Genomic DNA, 23,977 nt, shown 5'->3' with positions numbered 1-23,977 from the left:
AAAGTTGTATTTTGAAATCCTAGGATAAAGACTCATGAATGCAAGAAATTGGCAAAAAATAATGGAAATATGAGAAGGTTGTGTAGCCAATCTCAATTTCACTACAGCAAGGATACACCAAAGAAGGAAAAGTACAAAAATGCCCATTCTAGCTCAGTTGGAGCACTCTTGCTTCAGTTATAAGGTCAACAATGGATCAGAAAATATGCATACTACAGTGCTGAAGACTGTGTCACTTTTGGAGATGTAGCCTTTGATATGAGATGTTGAACTAAGGAACCATCTGCTCTCTCATCACTTTCCACTTACTACCATCCTGCACTTCTCTCTTGTAGTAAAGACCGTACCATTTTTCCAACAAATGATATGAATGTGGCTGAGGGAGTGTGAGAGCGCACCCCCTCCAAGAGAGGCAGAGCACGCATGAGAGCAAGTACAAGAGAGAGCACAAGCAAGGAAGAGTGATACAGAGTGATACAGAGTGATACAGAGTGATACAGAGTGATACAGAGAGAGACAGAGAGAGACAGAGAGAGACAGAGAGAGACAGAGAGAGACAGAGAGAGACAGAGAGAGAAGGGGAGGGACAGGAGAGAGAGGTAGTGTTGTATCTCTTGAAAAATAGTAATGCTAAAAGGCAGAAGTGCAGCAGGATCTCAATAACATATACACAAGTCACTAAAAGTACTAATGAGAGGTAATAAGGCAAATTGAAAACTTAGGTTTATTTTGAGAGGAACACAATCAGAAGTTATGCTCAGCTTGTGTTGAACTTTGGTCAGACCACATTTGGAGCACTGTGTACAATTCTATTTGCCATATCATAAAAAAAAGGCTGTAAAGGCAATAGAGAGATTGCAAAACCCATTTTACAAGGATGACATCAAAAGTCATTGAAGATCTAAAGATTGGATCTCTTTCCTCTCCAGAGAATCCAGAGGGATGGTCTATTGGAGATCTTTTCAATTATAAAAGATTTAGACAGAGCAAACATACAGCAATTTCTACTTTAGCAAGAGAACAAAACTGAAGTTCTCGGTCACAGAAATGAAATAAGGAACTCAGGAGAGTGGTGAGAATGTGCGACATGCTCTCACAGGGAGTAGTGAAGCCAGAAGTATAGACATATTTAAGGGGAAACTATCTGTGTAGGAAATATTTAGAGGGAGGAAGTAGCATAGTGATAATCTCACTGGACTGGTAATCCAGACGCTCAAGCTCAAATGTTCTGGGGTTGTGGGTTTGAATCCCACCATGGCAGATGGTGACACTGGAATTTGGTTTAAAAAAAAATCTAGAATCAAAAAGCTAGTCTCATGGCAACCATAAACCTACCTGGTTTTATTCATAACTAACATCTGGAAAATCGTATCAAAATTGGGAGATGCCCCCTAAGCTGGTCAAGGAACAGTCTGATACAGTCACTCATACAGAAATAATACCACACGATGTCCAAGAAACTACCTGGGACCGGTAGACATAATCTGTCCTACCAGTCAAACAGTAAGCTACAATCAGTAGCATGTTGACTAGACAGTCCTTAACATGAACTCCCAAATCAATGAAATTTTGTGGATTCAGATCAAAGATGAGTAAGGAAATATCTTGATGAGCAGCTACCTCACACACACTCTCCCCACTCCTCCATGTTGTACATCAACTGGAGAAAGTACAGAGTGCAACAAGGGGACAGAATGTAGTCTGAAAGGGATTTCACCAGCAAAAGCACTGGCCAAGTCCTAAAGGACACTGGTGCTAGACTAAGTCTGCAACAGATAAAGAAACCAACAAGAGAGAAAAACCTGACTTGACCTCATCGTCACCAAACTGTCACAGATGCATCTCTCTATGACATTTGTGGTTGCAACCACCACACAATGTTGTGAAAACAACGTTCTGTCTTCTTATTGAGGATACACTTTATTGTGCTGTGTGGCACCACCATCTTGTTAAATGGGATAGATTTTGAACAAATCTAGCAATTCAGAAACACCTATGGGCGCAATATGCTAATTCAGAAGTAGGCCTAAACTCACCATGGGAAGCTGTGGACCACCAGCAGAACAGAAACCATCCAAAGTCTGGAAAGTCATGGCCAAGTATATTCCCCATTCTATCATTAATCAAACTGGAGTCTAAACTCTAACTGAATGGATACCTCAGGTGAGAGTGTCAGGAATAGCATCAGGCTTATTTAAAAACTAGGGGTCAACCTGGTGAAGCTACAACATAGGATTAATCACAGGCCAGATAGGGAAGTGCATGTGACAGTCAGGGATAAGGTCAGAAATCCTACAGTTAATTTCTACAGTGCTCTCACATGCAGGCATGAAGGTTGGTGGAAGTTAAAGAACTAACAGATGGACACAGCACCATAAATGTTCCCATCTTCAACAATGAAGAGGTCCAAAAGACAATTACTAAAAAGACCAGGCTGAAGCCTTTCCATCCACTTTCAGCCAGAAATACTAAGTGGATGATTCATCTTGGCTCCCTGAGGATACCAACATCACAATATCAATTTCCATTCACTTCAGGTGATACCAAGAAATGGCTGAAGACACTAAATATTGTAAAGGCTATGAGCCCTGACTGAAGACCTGGGCTCCAGAACATGCTGCACCCCGAACCAAGCTTTTCCTGGCAATGTGGAAAATTTCCCAGGTCATATACTGCACAAAAACAGGATAAATTCTACCCCAGTCTACCACTGATCAAAGTGACGGAACAGTTCTTTGACACTGCTATCCAGCAGCACTTTCAAACGAATAACCGGTTTTCTGATTTTCAGTTGAAGTCTGTCAGGGCCACTCCCCTCCAAAGTTCATTGCAGCCTTGATCAAATATAGACGGAAGAGGTAAACTCCAGAGAAATTAGTACCAATGGGAATTAGGGAGAAATGTCTTGATTGGTTGGAATCACACTTAACACAAAGGAAGATGCCTGTGTTTTATTTGAATTAATGCACGGGACATAAGTGAAATTGGTTGCATTTATTGCCTGTCCCTGGTTATCCTTGAAAAGGTGGTGGCAAGCTGCCTTCTTGAACCACAGCAAATCGGTGTGCAGTAGACAGATCCACAATGCGATTCTTGAGGTCATCATCTGAGTCGCAGGGTATCAATGCAGGAGTCCCTCAAGGTTATGTCACAGGGCCAACCTTTTTCAGATGCTTCAGTAACCTTCCCCCATCCTTAGATAATGAAGCAGCTTGTGTCCACATGCAGCAAGACCTGTCAAATATCAGGCTTAGGCTCATGAGTGGCAAGTGGCATTATCACACAAGTTACAAGCAATCTAATCATCTCTCCTTCACATTAAATGACATAAACATCATTGAACCCCTCACTATCAACATCTTGGAGCTTTCTATGGACCAGGAGAAGACTGGACCAGCCACAGACAACCAGTGAGTACACTAATCTAATCTAATCTAAACAACTGATCAGAGGCCGGGAATTCTGAAGCCAATAACTCGCCTGTCTATCCAATACCTGTCCACCATCTCTACAAGGAACTTATCAGGGCTGTGACGGGACACACTCTGCTTGCCCAGCCTAAGGCAGTTCTAACAATACTCAAGAAGCTTAACAGCTAGTTCAAAGCACCCCAAACAGTGGCACTGCATCCAACACCGAGGGCTCTTATATCTAGAGCAGCAAACACAAGGGAACACCACCACTACAATCCCTTCCAAACCATATACCATCCTGATGCGAAGCTATATTGCTGTCCTTTCGCAGAGTCTTGGAACTCCCTTCCCAACAGCACGGCGGGTGGATCAAAAACTCAAAGAATGTAAAGCTCAAAAATGTAACTCATAACCAGCTTCTCAAGGGCAATTAAGGATTGACAAGAAATGCTGGTCTAGCCAGCCACACCTCAACGCTACAGACAAACAAGTGGAGGATAAACGTCAGCACAGAATGCCTAGGCCAAATGGCCTGTTTCAGTGCTGTACATTCAATGTAATTCTATTAGATAACTGCAATCTACTCAAAAGTCAAACACATCGAGAGACTTACACACAATCGGACACCCAGTGACTGGGCTAGATCTATAATCCTAAGTCTGCCCTCCCTTTCAACTTCCTTAACACAATTATAGATAGGATAACTAAACAGGATCAGTACTTGTACAAGGTCTCTTCGTCCAACTGATAAAGCTGCAGCAGCATTCTTCTGACACGTATCCTGGATGTCATTCACATTTAGTCTGAAAAACGAAAAAGAAAAGCCGATGTCAGAGAAACAAGAAAACAAACCTGAGTGTTTCTACATATCTGTAGTCGCCCAAGTGGTTGGAATCAGACCTATTGCGTACAATTCTGATCTCTTTCCTATCGGAAAGATGTCGTGAAACTTGAAAGGGTTCAGAAAAGATTTACAAGGATGTTGCCAGGGTTGAAGAATTTGAGCTATAGGGAGAGGCTGAACAGGCTGGGGCTGTTATCCCTGGAGCATCAGAGGCTGAGGGGTGATTTTATAGAGGTTTACAAAGTTATGAGGGGCATGAATAGGATAAATAGACAAAGTCTTTTCCCTGGGGTTGGGAGTCCAGAACTAGAGGGCATAGGTTTCGGGTGGGGGGGGGGATATAAAAGAGACCTAAGGGGCAACTTTTTCACGCAGAGGGTGGTACATGGATGGAATAAGCTGCCAGAGGATGTGGTAGAGGCTGGTATAATTGCAACATTTAAGAGGCATTTGGATGGTTATATGAACAGGAAGGGTTTGGAGGGATATGGGCCGGGCGCTGGCAGATGGGACTAGATTGGGCTGGGATATCTGGTCAGCATGGACAGGTTGAACCAAAGGGTCTGTTTCCATGCTGTACATCTCTGTGACTCCATGACTATGATTTGAATTTTGATAATCATCATTGTCACTGGAGTCAAAAAGAGTACTTTGCAATGGTTGCTGTCATACATAACCTGAGTAAGTTGGTTATGAGAGGTCATTCATCACAGAGAACATCAATATAAGTTCTAAGACTGCCCTTAGTCCATCTATTTTTAGCTGAGATCTAAACTTTGCAGAATATAATACTTCAAACCCTTTCATTCTGACAATTACCAGTCTATTCTGTTTTCTTACTGCTCATTAAACTTGAATTCCTGCTAAAATATTACCTTTTAGTTTCACGAGCCCTTGCCTTGTTTAACAACCTACTGAGAGACATTTTATCAAATTCTTTCTGAAAATCCAAGCACAATGGACCATTTTGTGTAGTTACAAATGAGAGAAGTTCACCATCATGGCTGCTTATGGGGAGCCCACTTATTTTCAATTTTGGAAGCTATGATGTGCTGAATAGGTTGTGCTGGTGACGGCTATAGGTTCACCAAATCAGAAACTGAAAATCATGAAAAATAAATTTCCGTGCCACTGAGCTGAACACAAGAGGGCTTATCTTCAGCTTTTGACAACAAAGCAGAAGGGTTCCGCGAGCAATGTGCCAACACTGGCTTCCCTTTACATTGTTGAACTACTTTTTATCAGAACCCTGGTGCCTGTGGTAGTGTTGTATGCACAGTATGTAACCAACTGTGGATGGCGCAAAACATTTACTGTAGTTGAGTCTTTTTCTTTTAGCTCGTGCTAGCTTTCTTAACTTACCCAATAAATAAAATTTCCTTCATTATTGCCTTGGTTTTTACAGTATAATTATTCCCTTCTGATATTCTGAGTTTTTGAAACTGAAATATTCAGGCTTGGGCTATTAAGTAACAAGTTACATTTGTGCAACCGTAATGCCCATCTTTGACAAGACAGAATCTAACCCTAATCCTTTCTTATTTTGAGACAATGATGTAAGACTGACCATAAAACTGAAATGGGCCAGGCATATAAATACTGACAGTCGATTCAAGGAATGCTAAAGTCCCTGAAGCCCATCTACTATCTACAAGGCACAACCCAGAGGCATGATGCAATATACCCCACTTGCCTGAATGGAGCAAGCAGCTTAATGCTGTTTAGAACACTTGATTGGCACCCTCTTCGTCATCTTCAACACGTTATTCACCAACAACATACAGTAGCAACAGTACAAGATGAACTGCATGAACTCATCAAGGTTTCTTTAATAGTAGCCTCCAAACCTATAGCATTGACCACTTTGAATGACAAAGGTATCAAATGCAGGGAAACACCACCATTCACAAGTTCTTTTCCAAGTTTTTGACTTGGAACTGTATCACTCTTCTTTCACTGTAGTGTCAAATTTCTGAAAATCCTTTCCCACCAGTACCATACATAGACAGGAGTTCTCCTATAACGCTGTAGGTATGTTCCTGCAAAACCTCGTTTCATAGAAATAATGGCGATTATGGGAAAAGTGGGGCTTGGGGCAGACCAGCAAAATATATATCACTCACGATCAATCAAAAAATCACCCGATCAATCAAAAAATCACCCAAAAGTCTAACACAAGGTATAGCACAGCTTGATTGAAGGTTGAAATCATATTTATTCACAAAACAAAAGCAAATTTAACACTGTACATTTAAAAAATGTAAGAAAGCTGCTCTCTGCACAGTACCCCTCTCAGAAAACAGCTGACAGTGGCACATGCATGGAATGGTAAAGACACAGGCACATGCGCAGAACGGCGTGGAGATTTTGGGCATGGATATTGGCACGTGCTGAATAAAGCATATGAACCGTTCGCCATTGGAATCACACTATTGCCAATGGAGGCAAGCATTCTCAAAAATACTGTTCCTCATCTCTTCAGGGATGTTATAGCCAAATTGCACATTATCCTAGAACTATCTGCACCCACATCACAGAGAGTTGTAGTTCAAGACGACAGCTCACCATAACCTTTTCAAGGACAATTAGGGATAAAGAATAAATGCTGGTTTAGCGAACAATGGCCACTCCCCATATAGGAACAAGACTTGATGGTTGTTGTCAATTTCAAGTGAAAGGCCATAAAATAACTAAAAAAAAAGTTGAAAAGCATCTTGGAAATAAAAAATGTTTAAATTGCTCAGAACATTTGCCAACTATCCTTGGTTGGTAGGATTAGGGAAAACCCAAAGGCTTTCTATAGGTATGTCAGGAATAAAAGAATGACTACGGTAGGAATAGGTCCAGTCAAAGATAGTAGTGGGATGGTGCGCGTGGAGGCTGAAGAGATTGGAGAGACACTGAATGAATACTTTTCGTCAGTATTCACTCAGGAACAGGACATTGTTGCCGATGTGAATATTGAGTCACAATTAATTAGAATGGATGGCTTTGAGGTATGTAGGGAAGAGGTGTTGGAAATTCTGGAAAGGGTGAAAATAGATAAGTCCCCTGGGCCTGATGGCATTTATCCTAGGATTGTCTGGGAAGCAAGGGAGGAGATTGCAGAGCCATTGGCCTTGATTTTTATGTCCTCGTTGTCTACAGGAATAGTGCCAGAAGACTGGAAGATAGCAAATATGGTTCCCTTGTTCAAGAAGGGGAGTAGGGATAACCCTAGTAACTATAGGCCGGTGAGTCTCACTTCTGTGGTGGGCAAAGTCTTAGAGAGAATTGTAAGGGATAAGATTTATGAACATCTGGATAGGAATAATGTGATCAAGGACAGTCAGCATGGTTTTGTGAAGGACAGGTCGTGCCTCACAAACCTTATTGAATTCTTTGAGAAGGTGAGTAAGGAGGTGGACGAGGGTAAAGCGATAGATGTGGTGTATATGGATTTTAGTAAGGCGTTTGATAAGGTTCCCCATGGTAGGCTACTGCAAAAAATACGGAGGTATGGCATTGAGGGTGCGTTAGAGGTTTGGATTAGGAATTGGCTGGCTGGAAGAAGACAGAGGGTAGTAGTTGATGGTAAAGGTTCATCTTGGAGTGCAGTTACGAGCGGTGTTCCACAAGGATCTGTTATGGGACCATTGCTGTTTGTCATTTTTATAAATGACTTGGAGGAGGGGCAAGAAGGTTGAGTGAGCAAGTTTGCAGATGATACGAAAGTCAGTGGAGTTGTTGACAGTGTGGAAGGATGTGGCAGGTTACAGCGTGATATAGATAAGCTGCAGAGCTGGGCAGAAAGGTGGCAAATAGAGTTCAATGTAGTGTGAAGTGAAGTGATTCACTTTGGTAAGAGTAACAAGAAGATGGGGTACTGGGCTAATGGTCAGATACTTGGTAGTGTGGATGAGCAGAGGGATCTTGGTCTCCATGTACACAGATCTCTGAAAGTTGCCACCCAGGTAAATAGTGCTGTGAAGAAGGCATATGGCGTACTGGCTTTTATTGGTAGAGGAATTGAGTTCCGGAGTCCTGAGGTCACCTTGCAGTTGTATAAGACTCTGGTGCGGCCGCATCTGGAGTATTGTGAGCAGTTTTGGTCGTCATTCTACAGGAAGGATGTGGAGGCACTGGAACGGATGCAGAGGAGTTTTACCAGGATGTTTCCTGGTATGGTAGGAAGATGGTATGAGGAAAGGCTGAGGCACTTGGGGCTGTTTTTATTGGAGAAAAGAAGGTTTAGGGGTGACTTGATAGAGGTGTACAAGATGATTAGGGGTTTAGATAGGGTTGACCATGAGAATCTTTTTCCACGTATGGAGTCAGCTATTATGAGGGGGCATAGCTTCAAATTAAGGGGTGGTAAGTATTGGATAGATGTTAGGGGTAGATTCTTTACTCAGCGAGTTGAGAGTTCATGGAATGCCCTGCCAGCAGCAATGGTGGACTCTCCCTCTTTATGGGCATTTAAACGGGCATTGGATAGGCATATGGAGGATAGTGGGCTAGTGTGGGTTAGGTGGGCTTGGATCGGCGCAACATCGAGGGCCAAAGGGCCTGTACTGCGCTGTATTTTTCTATTTTCTATTAATGATCTTTGAGGGGATTTTGTGGTGTAGTGGCAATGTCTCTAACCCTCGGCTAGAAGCTGGAGGTTCAAGTCCTACCTCTCCTCGAATGTATCATAACATATTCAAACAGACTAATTAAAAAATAATTAAAGGATTCTTGGCCACATGCGGATTACAAAACTTAAAGACACAGAACCTCAGAGTAATAAACTATATTGTGGCTGCTCCAACATTCAATTGATCAATTAGGTCAAGGTTGTTCCAGTTGTGGTCTCAATTCCACTAACCTGTCAGCCTCGTGAACCAATGACTACCGTGTCTATCAAAAATATTAATAAGTTTAAATGACAACTGCTTTCTGAGAAAGAAAATTCTACATTTAAATGACGCTAGAGAAAATATTTTCCTCTTCTCCATTTTAAAAGTGAAGACATTCTTTGTGGATATGGACTTCGCTAGCATTTATTTCCCAGCTTGAGAAGGTGGTGGTATTCCCTACACCAAGAGAAACGTGGCAGTTCTGATGAACTTCTGAAGGAGATCATATCAGTCTCTAAACATGAACTTGGTTTGTCTCTCCACTAAAGTTGCCAGACCAGCTGAGATTCTCCATCACCTTCTGATTATGTTCATTAGTTAGTGAAGAACTATTGCTTTTATTGAAACTGGATTAGATGCTTTAGAGAGACTAGGCTGTTACCAGGTGCCTTTGGGTGGAAAGTAAAGAAACTACCCGGCACAGTTTTCAGATTGGTTTTTCGAAATAGTTTTGCCACAGATTGACAGAAGAGATTACACACAGACTTCCAAAAGCTTGCAATAAGTCAGATGCCTCTCTCTCTCTCTCTCTCTCTACACTATTGAGTGAAGAAATAACACTCAAAGAACCTGTAAAGAGAAACATCTAGTTCAAGCCAAGACCTAAAATGAAACAGATCAGCTACCAATTCAAGAATCACCACAGTCAATGTAGGAAAATTGACAAAAGTCAACAGAAAAAGTTAGCTCATTTACCCATCGGGAGAAGGTGAGGACTGCAGATACTGGAGATCAGAGTTGAGATGTGGTGCTGGAAAAGCATCAGAGGAGCAGGAGAATCGACATTTCAGGCATAAGCCCTTCATCAGGAATTAGGCTTGTGGGCCGGGGGGCTGGGGCTAGGTGGAAGGTAACTGGGAATGTAATCGATAAATGAAGGTGGGGAGGGAAAGGTGATAGATCAGAGAGGAAGGTGGCGCAGCTAAGTGGGAAGGAAGATGGACAGATCAAGAGAGTAGTGCCAAGTTGGAGGCTTGGGACTGGAACAAGGTGGGGGAAGGGGAAATGAGGAAACTGGTGAAATCCACATTGATCCTGTGTGGTTACACAGTACCGAGGAGGAAGATGAGGCGTTCTTTGTCCAGGCGTCGGGTGGTTAGGATTTGGTGACGGAGGCAGCCCAGGATCTGCACATCCTTGGTGGAGTGGAGGGGGGGGGGGGGGGCGGAGTTTGTGTTTGGCCACTCGGCTGTAAGGTTGGTCGGTGCAGGTGTCCCAAAGACATTCTCTGAAACTATCCACAAGTTGGGGTCCTGTCTCCCCAATGCAGAGACCACCACATGGGGTGCAGTGGATATAGCAGATGACATTCGTGGAAGTATAAGTACAAGGAGAGACTGTTCCCTCCACGATTCCCTTGTCAGATCCACGCCACCCACCAGCCCTCACCCCACTCCCGGCACCTTCCCCTGCCACCGCAGGAAGTGCAAAACCTGCACCACACCTTCACCCAAGGCCCCATAGGATCCTCCCACATGTGGCAGAAATTTACTTGTACTTCCACACATGTCATCTACTGTATCCGCTGCACTCGATGTGGTTTCTTCTACATCATGGAGACAGGACCCCAACTTGCGGATGGTTTCAGAGAACATTTTTGGGACACCCACACCAATCAACCCACAGCCTAGTGGCCAAACACTAACTCTCCCTCACACTCAACCAATGGTCCTAGGCCGCCCTCATCACCAAAACCTAATCACCTGACACCTGGATGAATAATGCCTCATCTTCCTCTTTTTAGCACCCCCGGCTCACAAGCCTCATTCCTGATGAAGGGCTTATGCCCGATTCTCCAGTTCCTCAGATGCTGCCTGACCTGCTGTGCTTTTCCAGCAACACACAACTCATTTTCCCACTGGTTTGGACTGTTGATCCAGACTTTGTTCCTCCATCTATAGCTTTTGCCCATGATATTCCAACAAAATAGTCTGTTTCTTCTGTCTTGTCTATCCTATTTGTGAATGAGCATTGTGAATGAACACAAGTCAGCAGGGAAAATAATAACTCAACAGTGGGTTACCTTCAAAGTGGAGATATTTCAGGCACATTCAAGATATATTCCCTTGAAAGGGAAAGACAAGAAAAACTAAGTCAGTTCCTGATGACAATCTGTTAGACAGAAAATAGAACTGAGAAATGGTCTGTACATGTAGAGTTTAGAGGGGAGATGAAAAACCAAATAAGAGAAGCAAACTTAAAAGCAAATTGAGTCAACTAGGAACCATCTATCTGGAACACTGAGCTAATTCAGACAACAGGAGTGTTTAAAATTCACGAGATGGTGGTATTGGATTGGATAGGCTATCTGCATTTGAAGTGGATAATGCAACAGGACTAAATGAAAGGCATCCAAGGATAATGTGGGAAGTGAGAAAATAAACTGCAGAGCCACCTGACCATATTTTTCATTTTTCCCTTAGAAAGTCTCCTCCTTGGGGTGGGGGAGTCCAGAACCAGAGGGCATAGGTTTAGGGTTCGAGGAGCAAGATGTAAAAGAGACCTAAGGGGCAACGTTTTCATGCAGTGTGTGGTACGTATATGGAATGAGATGCCAGAAGAAGTGCAACATTTAAAAAGCATCTGGATGGGTATATGAATAGGAAGTGTTGGGAGGGATATGGGCCAGATGCTGGCAGGTGGGACTAGATTGGGTTGGAATATCTGGTCAGCGTGGACAGGTTGGACCAAAGGGTCTGTTTCCGTACTGTATATCTCTATGACTCTATGACCATGGGGTAATTGCTAGAGGACTAGAGAACTCCAAAAACAACATCCTTGACCAAGAAGGTATAAAGTTAAGCCTAGCAACTACAGTACAGATATTGCTGAAATTTTCAGAAACAACTATTTGGATCAGTAGCGTGGAGAAATGCAGGTTAACTGAAGAAAACGAGCAGACCTATCTGAAGAGAAAATAACATTTAACTAACTTGTGAAATTTTACAGAGGTAACAAAGAGGGTTAATGAGGGAAATTTAGCTGATGGACTTGGAACTTCCGAAACAGTAATGTTTGTAACCAAAGCAAGAGAAATTATAGCAGTCTGAAGCTCCGATTATCTGGCTGCTTTTCCATCACCACCCACTCAATCCTCACCACTGATATAAAAAAAATGATTCTCCACTAGCTATCCACTAACTATCTTACTTATGATGCCTCCTGTTATTGACATGAATGCTAAGAGAAACAGGTCCCTCTAATCCATACAGTGTTCCTCATAATTTGATGCACATCATTTTAATCTTCTTTCAGCCTCCTCAGGTCAAAAAATAAACTCCAACCTGTCTAAACTTTGCTCATTGCTAAAATTCTCTATTCCTAACAACCTGCTCAGTAACTTCAATTGTAAGATTAGACTATTCCTGTAATTGAGTAATCTAGCTGTGTCAAACTCATATTTTACAAAGTAATAGCATAAACTCCTCAGAATGTACTCTGTCCTTCAGGGAGAGGGTATTTAGGGAAAAACCGAGTTGCATATCACTATTTTCAATCCAATGCAAGGGCAATGTGCCTCAGACACTTACATATACAATTCACCAAGCGATTTATGCACAGGAAGGAGACAGGAGATGTCCTGGATAATGACTTTTCCTGCAGCTTTGATTGGCCGATTGTTTGAGTCAGTTGCTTCTCGCTTTCCCTTCCATCGGCGTGATTTCTGTGAACAGGAAAAGCTTCTTACTTTCTGTTGCTCTGTCAGTTCTGTTGGGAGGGATTGACTTTTTGACCTACTGGATCTAGTTAGAGTATAATTATCAAAAATTAAAGCAGAATTATCATAAATTAAAGAACACTAAGCACTGTGAAGGACAAAGATATTATGTTCAAATTGCTTAAATTCAGACATACTGCTGAATGGTGTGCAACGGGTTTTTTAAGGAACTGCAAAGTCATTTTTAACAAGATTTACACTTAGGGGAATGATCCCACATCTAACATGAATGCAATCATTACTACAATCTCAAACATCTCTTGAGGAATTTGTGATGTTCATTCCAGGGCTCACAGCTGAAGACTGAACACTGAAGAGCCTATGAATGAAATGATCCATTATTATGCTCCCTACAGAATTGTTAAAATAAATACTTGGGATATTTCAGAAACTCTCAAACTGCATACCATGTAGAAAGATTTTGTAGTTGATAGTCTTCACCTAGAGCCAACAACAGTCCAAACCAGTCAACAGCAAACAAAACCTTTTCTATGATCAAAAACTAAAATTATTGCTGAAGTACAACATCTAGCTTAAATTTAATACTGGGATAGTATTTGCAGTTACTTTAACCAAATGTGAACCAATTAACTTCTCACTCAATGATACAAACCAAAAGTCTTCAAACCAAATAACAAATACGTAGTGGAGTAAACTATAAAGAAAACAAATCAACCATAAAGCCCATTACACAAATGAAATGCTGATTTGGAACAGGCATGTATGATTTAGAAGATGTTATCAGTAGAAGACAAGAATATGTGGAATTTTGTTGCACTGTGCTGACGACAATGTATAGCAGTATATGTGGTTAGTCACAATGATTTTTATATCATCAACTTTCAACATAAACGACATGTACTGGATCTAAAAAGGAATCTGAAGTGATGGAGTTTGGTTTCTGTTATTAGAAAAAGGGCATACTGTGAAGAGTGATTTTGTATATTAAAGATATTATTCATGAATGAATATGGCATTTTCTCTCTCCTCAACCGTCTCCACATGATGTCGATTACATCAGCCTCTTGACAATCTCTCTCCTGCCTCATCTGTAAGTTACATAATATCCAAAAATATGGGGAGTTTGGAAACAATGCCCAACAAATAAATCATATCTATCTCTTTTTCTCAACTGCCTTTGACTTCCAAACTAATTCATCACAATTTCCTTCAGTTCAAATTTAGAAAGCAGTCATTGCCTTTAATGCGAGTAAAAATACATTCCACTCCATTCCCCTCCCAGCGGTTTTGTCAGACTCAGCCTAAAGGTTTGCAATGTTGGTCTTCTCAAAATCCTGGACTTGATCTTATCTGATTATTACAAAGACCAGTAACTTCCACGTTGATCATATGATATTTTCTAATCCATCTGCTCAGTGATGTTACTACATATTGCTGGAGCAGCTGGGACTTGAATCCAGGCCTTTGTCTTAATAATTTGGCTTTCTTCCTCACTCATCTCAGCTGTTTTTGCACTGAATCCCAACTGTATGCCTTTTTTTGTCTCTGGACTAGAGCACTGTATGCCGGTGTTCCCTCCTCTAAAAATTACAACTTGTATGTACATCATGTCCATGCTGATTTCCATCATCCGTTATCTATTCTATGTCCTCCTGATTAAGAGTACTCTCTCGTCTCCTGCATTTCAAATCTCAATCCAAATCACTAAATGCCTCAAGACCCCAACCAATTCTGTCTCTATAATATTCTCTTATCCATATTCTGGCCCTTTTTTTTCCTTTGACACTGGTTCTCATCCCTGCCATTTTTTTTTTGCTTCACCAAAGACAAAAATATACATGTTTTGATCTGTCTAGGTTCTATTTTCTTTATTTCTCTGCCTGTCCAACTATCATTCTTGCAAACTCTGCAAGAACTAAACTCTTCAATTCTTCCGTACTTTTCTTCCTTGGATTGTTTATCATTTTAATTACAGCTATCAATGTGGAACTCCCTGGGACAGGTTCTATATTAAAATCACTATCGTACTTTCTTTCTATCCTAGTTTCCATGAAGAGGATGAAGTGTTTGCATGTATGCAAGTTGGATTTCAGGAAAATAATGTAGGAAGCACCGTCTGCTCATCACAACGTTATGGTTGGAATACTGTGTACCATATTTGCTATTTGCTCGAAGCAACATTGGTTGAGGGATATAAACTGGGTAGTACATTGGTGAAGAACAGTGAAGTTCTTCCCAATGTAGTGTCATAAATTCCCTAATGTTCATCTGAAGAGCTGACAAGACCTTAGTTCGACATTTCATCTGAACGTCAGCAACTTCTCAGGACTAAATCAAGATATCAGAATAGATTACCTGCATGGGTCAATGGAGTGGACTTGAACACACAGCTTATCCATCAACATCAAGAGAAGCTGAAGCAAAGTTCCATTCAGAACCAAAGGCATACATTTGTCTCACATCTTAACTCTTAATTCTATCTTGATTTTCAACAATACCAATCATTTTGTCTCCAAAAGATCAGCCCAAATTATTTGGCAATCTTTCAATCAAAACATTCTTCCAAGTATCTATTTTCGCAGATAAAGGGACGGCTGGAAAATGGGAAGCCTTCAGAAATGAGAAGAGTGTCCAGAAAAAGTATATTGCAGTTAGGATGAAAGGGAAGGCTGGTAGGCATAGGGGATGCTGGATGACTAAAGAAATTGAGGGTTTGGTTAAGAAAAGGAAGGAAGCCTATGTCAGGTCTAGACAAGATAGATTGAGTGAATCCTTAGAAGATTGGAGAAGGAAGTAGGAGTATACTTAATAGGGAAATCAGGAGGGCAAAAAGGGGACATGAGATAGCTTTGGCAAATAGAGTTAAGGAGAACCCAAAGGGTTTTTACAAATACATTAAGGACAAAAGGGTAACTAGGGAGAGAGTAGAGCCCCTCAAAGATCAGCAAGGCAGCCTTTGTGTGGAGCCACAGAAAATGGGGGAGATACTAAACGAGTATTTGGCATCAATGTTTACTGTGGAAAGGGATATGGAAGATATAGACTGTAGAGAAATAGATGGTGACATCTTGAAAAATGCCCACATTACAGAGGAGGAAGTGCTGGATGCCTTGAAACGCATAAAAGTGGATAAATCCCCAGGACCTGATCCTCTCTGGGAAGCTAGGGAAGAGATTACTGGGCCTCTTGCTGAGATACTTGTATCATTGATAGTCATAGGTGAGGTTCCAGAAGACTGGAGGTAGGCTAACGGGGTGCCACTGTTTAAGAAAGGTGGTAAGGACAAGCCAGGGGACTACAGACCAGTGAGCCTGATGTAGGTGATGGGCAAGATGTTGGAGGGAATCCTGAGAGACAGGATCTACATGTATTTGGAAAGGCAAGGACTGATGAGGGATAGTCAACATGGCTTTGTGTATGGGAAATCATGTCTCACAAATTTGATTGAGTTTTTTGAAGAAGTAACAAAGAGGATTGATGAGGGCAGAGCGGTAGAGGTGATCTATATGGACTTCAGTAAGACATTCAACAAGGTTCCCCATGGGAGACTGGTGAGCAAGGTTAGATCTCTCAGAACAAAGGGAGAACTAGCCATTTGGATACAGAACCGGCTCAAAGGTAGAAGACAGAGGGTGGAGGTGGAGGGTTGTTTTTCAGACTGGAGGCCTGTGACCAGTGGAGTGCCACAAGGATCGGTGCTAGGTCCTCTATTTTTCATCATTTATGTAAATTATTTGGATGAGAACATAAAAGGTATAGTTAGTAAGTCTGCAGATGACACCAAAATTGGAGGTGTAGTGGACAGCGAAGGAGGTTACCTCAGATTACAATAGGATCTTGATTAGATGGGCCAATGAGAAATGGCAGATGGTAGTTTAATTCAGATAAATGCAAGGTGCTGCATTTTGGGAAAGCAAATCTTAGCAGGACTTATAACGGTAAGGTCCTAGGGAGTGTTGCTGAACAAAGAGACCTTGGAGATCAGGTTCATAGCTCCTTGAAAGTACAGTCGCAGGTAGATAGGATAGCGAAGAAGGCATTTGGTGTGCTTTCCTTTATCGGTCAAGAGTATGGAGTACAGGATTGGGAGGTCATGTTGTGGCTGTACAGGACATTGGTTCGGCCACTTTTGGAATATGGTGTGCAATTCTGGTCTCCTTCCTATCGAAAGGATGTTGTGAAACTTGAAAGGGTTCAGACAAGATTTACAAGAATGTTGCCAGGGTTGGAGGATTTGAGCTATAGGGAGAGACTGAACAGGCTGGTGCTGTTTTCCCAGGAGCTTCGGAGGCTGAGGAGTGACCTTGTAGAGGTTTACAAAATCATAAGGGGCATGGATAAGATAAACAGACATGGGGGAATCCAGAACTAAAGGGCATAGGTTTAGGGTGAGAGGGGAAAGATATAAACTAAGAGGCAACTTTTTCACGCAGAGAGTGATACATATATGAAATGAGTTGCCAGAAGTAGTGGTGGGGGCTAGTACAATTGCAACATTTAACAGGCATTTGGATGGGTATATGAATATGAAGGCTTTGGAGGGATAGGGGCTGGGTGCTGGCAGGTGGGACTAGATTGGGTTGGATATCTAGTCGGCATGGACGGGTTGGACCATCTCTATGACTTTTCACTGATTGAACGATATATTGCAATGATGTTTACAGCACAGCCACATTTGAGAGAGTTCAACAATTCAATAAATTCTATTGTTAACAAGTTATTTTCTGAATTGTAATGCTTAACATTATCTACTCTTTCTTAATTTCTCACTCAATTACCCTATAGGTCACTTCTCTGCAACCTTTCAAATTCATTTGCATTCATGATAAAGGTAGCTCAACATGCACATAGTAACCAAGGTATATACTTATAACTGAAATGTAAAGCATTACTGCTGTAGGTACACCTCATTATTCAAACAATAAGTCCCTTCAATCTGTTAATTATCCCCGAGTAACTGCATACAGTTTGTGAGTGCTCTAGCAAGCCATATAACAATGGAAACACAGCAGTTTTGAACTAAACAATGGGAGTGAGGGAATAAAGCTTGTGTAAATCTAGCAGATTAAGGAATAGAGTTAAAGCAGTTAAAATGAAATGGTCATACAGGAAATGAAGTCAGAAAATGACAGAAAACAACAGACGATGACAAGTGCAATAGCTAGAAAATACCTTGTTTCAAAAAATAAGAATGTAGAATTACATTGGATGAAAATGAAGAATATGGTCAGGGAAAGGAAGGGGTGGTTTACATGCCCTCCAATAGTAACTACAATCTATGACTAAGTAGACAAGAAGGAACATGTAATGAATGAACAGCAATAAATATAAGTGATTTAAATCTACATATGAACTAGAAAAATCAGATCGACAATGGAAGCCTGGAGCAGGAGATCACAGTGTTTTCAGGTTTATTTGTCAGAGCAGCATGTTCTGAAACCAACCAGGAAACAATGCACTGGAAAGAAAAACAGAGTCGGTCTGGTAACATCTCTAGGCAGAGAGAAAGAGTGTCGAAATTGAGTCCAATATGACTGCTCTTTGGTACTGGAAAGTTGATGGCTTTTATTCTGGAGAAAACCAGAGAGGGGGCAATGCTGGTGTGAAGAAATTCTGCTTGACTGGTTTTGGTAATGTGATAGGATTAATTAATGATCTCAGAGTAAAAGTAGGTTGTCGCAACCACAAAATGATTGGAGTTTACATTCAGCTTACACAGAGGATAAAAGAGAGACTCTTTACTTTACAATTTAAAAAAAAACAACTTTGTGGGCATGAAAATTTGATGTGAACTGGAAGACTAAACTTGGAGACAGAGCAACAGCAATATAATGACGAACGTGTAAAGTAATATTTCAGAATACTCAGAAGAACGATCCTATAATCAAAAATTAAGAGGACACACATTCAACTTAAGGAAAAAAAGATACATAATTGAGCAAAGTTTAGTGGCAAGTTAGATGATTGGACATAAAAAATGGCAGAGGTTGATTAAAAATAATTAGGAGAAAGAAATTAAGAGTATTAGAAAAAGCCAGCTGCAAATGTAAAAAAAAATGGATAGCTAGAGTTTCTATTAGTATTTAAAAAGGAAAAGAAAGTGAAAGAATTCAGAGTTAATAGCAGATAACAAGGATTAAATGAACAAATATTTTACATCTGTCTTCAAAATAGAGGATAATAAACATCCCATTAACAGGTACAAATCAGGAAGCAGAAGGGAGAAAATGGAACTCAGTCAAGTTATAACTGGTAAGGAAGTGATCCTGAGCGAAGTGATGGACCTGCACATTGACAGCCCCTGGGTCTTGAAAGACTTCAGCATATGGTGTTAAAATAGGTAGCCAATGAGTTGGATGTATTGGTGTAAATTTTCTTAAATTGATTCTGGAATGGTCCCAACAGATTGGGAAGTAGCAAATAAAGTTTCTCTGTTCAAGAAGAGAGAGGGGCAGAAATCAGGAAATCTGAATCAGGAAATCTGTCATGGGTAAGGTATTAGAATCAAATAATTAAATGACGTTTCTGTGAAAACTCAAAATAATCAGGAAGCATTAACAGTTTGTTAAAGTGAAATTGTATTTACCAATTTACTGGAGTTCTTTGAAGAAGTAACATATATGATGGATAAAAGGAACCCTCAAGACTCACAACACTGTGAAGCAGCTTCTCTTCTGTCACTGACAGATTGCCTCTTATTCTGAGACTATAGCCCCTAGTTCTAAGGGAGGACAGTCAGTCTTATCAATCAATCTTTAAAAGGAAGATCCTAACTTCTTAGTAATCAGTTTGGTGAATCTCCATCCCACATACTCTGGCAGGCACGTGTGTCCTTCAGCAAGGAATGCAACCAGCCACCAAGTGTGGTCTCCACAGTGTACTGCATTCTGCACAATACTTCATCACTCTGTTGTACAAATCTTCTTTCAGTAATGGCTAACATACTGTTCTCCTTCTGAACTGTCTGCTGAATCCACATACAATTTTTCGACAGTCATCAACAGGGCACCTAGGTCAGGTTGGACACAGCTACTTTCCATGCTGCCATCATTTAAGAAACATGCTGCATTTTTGTCTCTCCTACGCAAGTGATTAACTCACTTATCCATATTATATTCCAACAGCCATGCTCATGTCTAATCAATTAGACTTTCTGAATCCCCATGAAGACCTCTTTTGCACAACTTGGATTGTATCAACCGCAAACATGGAAATGTTACAACTGACAATTCACATCCAAATGATTGATAAAGGAATTGTGCAAAAGAGGAGCCTGAGCACAGATCCTTGTGATACCCCATTGGTCATAGTTGTGAACCTGAGAATGATCCATTTATTCCTACTCTTTGCTTTCTGCCCGTTAACCAAATCTTCACTCCATGCCAGTATGTTACCCCAATCCCATGTGGGACTTCATCAAAAGACTATCTGAAAATCCAAATACACATCAAATAATGGTTCCTTGTGCCAGTAAGATCACAAAGAAGTTGGTCAGATTTGTCAAGATGATTTCTCCATCATAAATTCATGCTGTCTCTGTCCAATTAGACAATTATTTTCTTATTATTGAGTAATCAGATCTCTTATAATAGATACTCACTTTCTGTACTACTGACATTATTCTAACAGGTTGTAGGTTCCAGTTTTCTCTCTCCACTTAAAGAGCAAAGCTGTGTACTCAGGCTGTTAATGTACCCCCTGTACACTCATTGATGTGTGGCCAAATTTCATCCAAACCCCACCTACAAGTTAATCGGCAACACCACCATTATAAGCCGGATACCAAACTTTGAGATGACAGAGAATACAGGCAAGAGATAATATTAGGTGACATGGTGCAAAGATAACAATGTCTCCTTTAATGTCAGCAAAACTAAAGTGCTGATCAGTGACTTCAGAACATGATGAGGGGAGGAACGGCCCTATCTACGTCAATGGGGCAGAGGTAGAGATGCTGAAAATGTGTTGCTGAAAAGCACAGCAGGTCATGCAGCATCCAAGGAGCAGGAGAACTGACATTTCGGGCATGAGCCCTTCTTCAGGAAAAAGGTAGAGATGATCAAGTACCTCATGTTCCTAAGAGGGACGATCACCAACATTCTGTCCTGGACCACTCACGTTATTGTGATGGTTAATACGGCACAACAACGCCACTTCATCCTCATGAGGCTAAGGAAATTTTTCTGTCCAATAGGACCCTTATCAACTTTTACAGATGCACCACAGAAAGCATTCTATTTGCTTGCATCATGATTTGGCGCAGAAACTTACAATTCTGGGCAGAGCAAGTAAAGTACAGAAAGTTGTGAAAACAGTCCATAACATCACACAAGCCAACCTTCCAGTCATTGACTCCATTTACATTTCTCATTGTTGCAGAAGGGCATCCAACATCAAAGACTCCCTCTATCCCCGGTTATCACTTCTTCCAACCTCTTCCATCAGGCACAAGATATAAAAGCTTAAATACACGTCCAACCGGCTCAAGACAGCTTCTTTCTCATTGTTATTATTCTTCCGAATTGACTTCTCGAATCTCAAACCTAATGTTGATCTTGCTTTTGGCGCACCTTCTTTGCAACTGTAACTTGGTAATTCTTGGAGTAAAAAATGAGGTCTGCAGATGCTGGAGATCACAGCTGCAAATGTGTTGCTGGTCAAAGCACAGCAGGTTAGGCAGCATCTCAGGAATAGAGAATTCGACGTTTCGAGCATAAGCCCTTCATCAGGAGCTCTATTCTCTCTTTGAATGGTATAAACTGCCCGTACTACACACAAAACAAAACTTTTCACTGTACCTAGTTACACGTGACAATAATAAATCAAATCAAAAACGTTCTCCACCTTCAAACAGCAGGCCGTGTTGCAAAATAAATAGAATTTTGAAAGACAATGCCAGAAGCATCCACTGGCACTGCAGGTATCTTCTTCAACACACTGGAGTGAAGATCATCTGGTCTCATCAATTTTCAGTCCCATTCACTTCTCCAATACTACTTTTTCACAACTACTAACTTATTTCAATTCCACACTATCATTAAATGCTTTGATTTTAAATTATTTTAGGGAGACTTCTTGTGAATTCCTCTATGAAGCAAAGACTAAGTAGTTACTTAACTTCTGTCATTTCTTGTTCTAAGTTCCCCATTTGCTCATTTTTCTTTTTACGTACCGATACAAGCATTCATCTTGTTATTTTACATTCTCTCATTATTGATTTTGCAATACTCCTTTGTTGAATTCTAAAATTTTCCCAATTCTCAGGTTTACAACTTTCTGTTGGCAACTATATAAGCTTCCTTCTCTCATCTAATATTATTATTTTTAACTGTCCTCTTCAGCCATGGTGGTCATACTGTGCTATTGGGTATTTGTGTTCAAGTTTTTTTTTTAAAAAGAACTAATTCTTCAAATACTAGCCATTGCCTAACGATCTTTCAAAGTATTTTTCTAATCTACCACAGCCAATTTCCTCCTCAAATTTTCCTAAATTGTCCTTGTTTAGATTTAAGACCTTGGTTTCAGATTTAAACTACACCAAATTTAATAGAAAGTTCTAGCATTTTACTGTTAGTATTCTGTAAAGGTTTCTTTTTTTTTCGAAAACAGGATTATTAAATGGCCCATTCTCATTGCAAAATGTGAGGTCCAAAATAGCTTGTGGCCAAGTGGATTCCTTCTAATCACTGCAGAGAACTATCTTGAACACATGCAAGGAATTCTTCCTCTACAAGATTGATGCTCGCTAGATTTACCCAGTCTATATGTGGATTTAAGTTACTCCATTCTCTAGAATACATGCACCTCCAATTTCTTGATTTATACCATGCCCTACATTATCACTACTGTTTAGTGGCCTACAAACCACTCCTGCTAAAACGTTTGCTTCTCCTTGCTAATTCTTTAACTCCACCCAAACAGATTATACACCCTGTGTCCGAATTCAGAGGTCCTCTCTCACTAGTACACTGAACCCAACCCTTAATATCAGCATTAGCCAACTTCCTTCAATTTTTTGCTTATCTTTTGAAAATGTTGAATATCCTTCATTATTCCATTCCCACTTTTTGTCACCATACAGCAAAATCTCCATAACCACAATTTAAATAATATCCATTTTATTTTCCTAGAGTCTTCAATTGTTCTAATGTTTTCTTGTTAGGTAAGTCAATCAAATGTCATAGAGTGATACAGCATAAAAACAATCCAACGAATCCATGCCAACCATAATTCCACCAGCCTGCCTTTGGCCCATTTCCCTTCAAACACTTCTTATTTGTGTTATTGGAGGAGTTCAGAGTTTACAATTCAAAACACAAGCAAATCAGCCAAAGTTTTAATGAATGGCATTTCAGGTTTGAGACAATAAATAGGCTTCACCTGTGACTAATTTGTACACTCCTGCCTAAATCTTCTAAATCTTCCAATAGAAATTTAAATGCTGTCACTGTACTCATGGCTCCCATTTCTGGACATTTTGGCTCAGTGGTAACATTCTCATCTAAGTAACCAGCTTCTGCAGTCAAGTCCCAATCCTCAGTACAAATGCCAAGACTGATGCATCAGTAAAACACTGGAAGAGTGTTGATTATTCGAAGTGCCATCTTCTGGATGAGACATTAAACCAAGGCCCTGTCTGCCCTGCCTCTAACATCAATATATCTAAGAGTCAAGACTGTTTTGATGGAGGGGAGATATTTCCACTGTCAATATTTACCCCTCAAATCAACATCACAAAGACAGATTATATGGCCATTGCTATGCTACTCGTAGCAAACTCCACTAACAGCGAACTGATTGTCATGTTACCCATAAATGACAACACTCCAAAACTGCTTCTTAGACATTTTGAGATACTTTGCGGCAACGGACAGCTGTACATAAATGCAAATTGTTTTGCACTAGTTACAACTATCAAGTTTGTTTTGCATTGTTGACGTTCCGGAATGCAGTTAGTGAGGAAATCACCATGGTTTCAGCATCCACTTGCTGACAGTAGAAACTATTGCGGATGTTCTTCTTATGAGAAAACAGCATCAGTCGGGAAGTTCTCTCACTTGTGTGGTATAGGTTCTGTACTCACTTTCAGTGTTACTTGGGTGTTGGCTGAAGTCAAATAATGGTAACTTCATTTCACATAACCTGGTCAAAGAAAATTACT

The 23,977-nt window shown here is 40.7% G+C and overlaps 1 protein-coding gene across 4 annotated transcripts in view; it reads right to left on the bottom strand.

Moving 5' to 3' along the window:
* The window catches only part of wdr59 (WD repeat domain 59), a 97,775-nt gene that overhangs the window by 20,575 nt on the left and 53,223 nt on the right, over window positions 1–23,977 (bottom strand). For 3 of the 4 annotated variants that reach the window (XR_009645626.1, XM_060838222.1, XM_060838223.1), the window contains exons 19-20: window positions 12,668–12,801; window positions 4,135–4,216 (exon numbers count right to left, since the gene is read on the bottom strand). Coding sequence is in view for 3 of the 4 variants with exons in the window: in XM_060838222.1 (XP_060694205.1) it covers window positions 4,135–4,216; window positions 12,668–12,801 (216 nt within the window). In the remaining variant the exon portion in view is untranslated. Of the gene's footprint in view, window positions 1–4,134; window positions 4,217–12,667; window positions 12,802–12,838; window positions 12,881–23,977 lie in introns of those variants that run through there. The other variant, XM_060838224.1, reaches the window with a different exon arrangement.

Source organism: Hemiscyllium ocellatum, chromosome 17, assembly GCF_020745735.1.
Source record: "Hemiscyllium ocellatum isolate sHemOce1 chromosome 17, sHemOce1.pat.X.cur, whole genome shotgun sequence".
Classification (NCBI taxonomy): Eukaryota; Metazoa; Chordata; class Chondrichthyes; order Orectolobiformes; family Hemiscylliidae; genus Hemiscyllium; species Hemiscyllium ocellatum.
The sequence above is the reverse complement of the archived record's forward strand: the minus strand, read 5'-3'. Positions and strand labels throughout refer to the sequence as shown.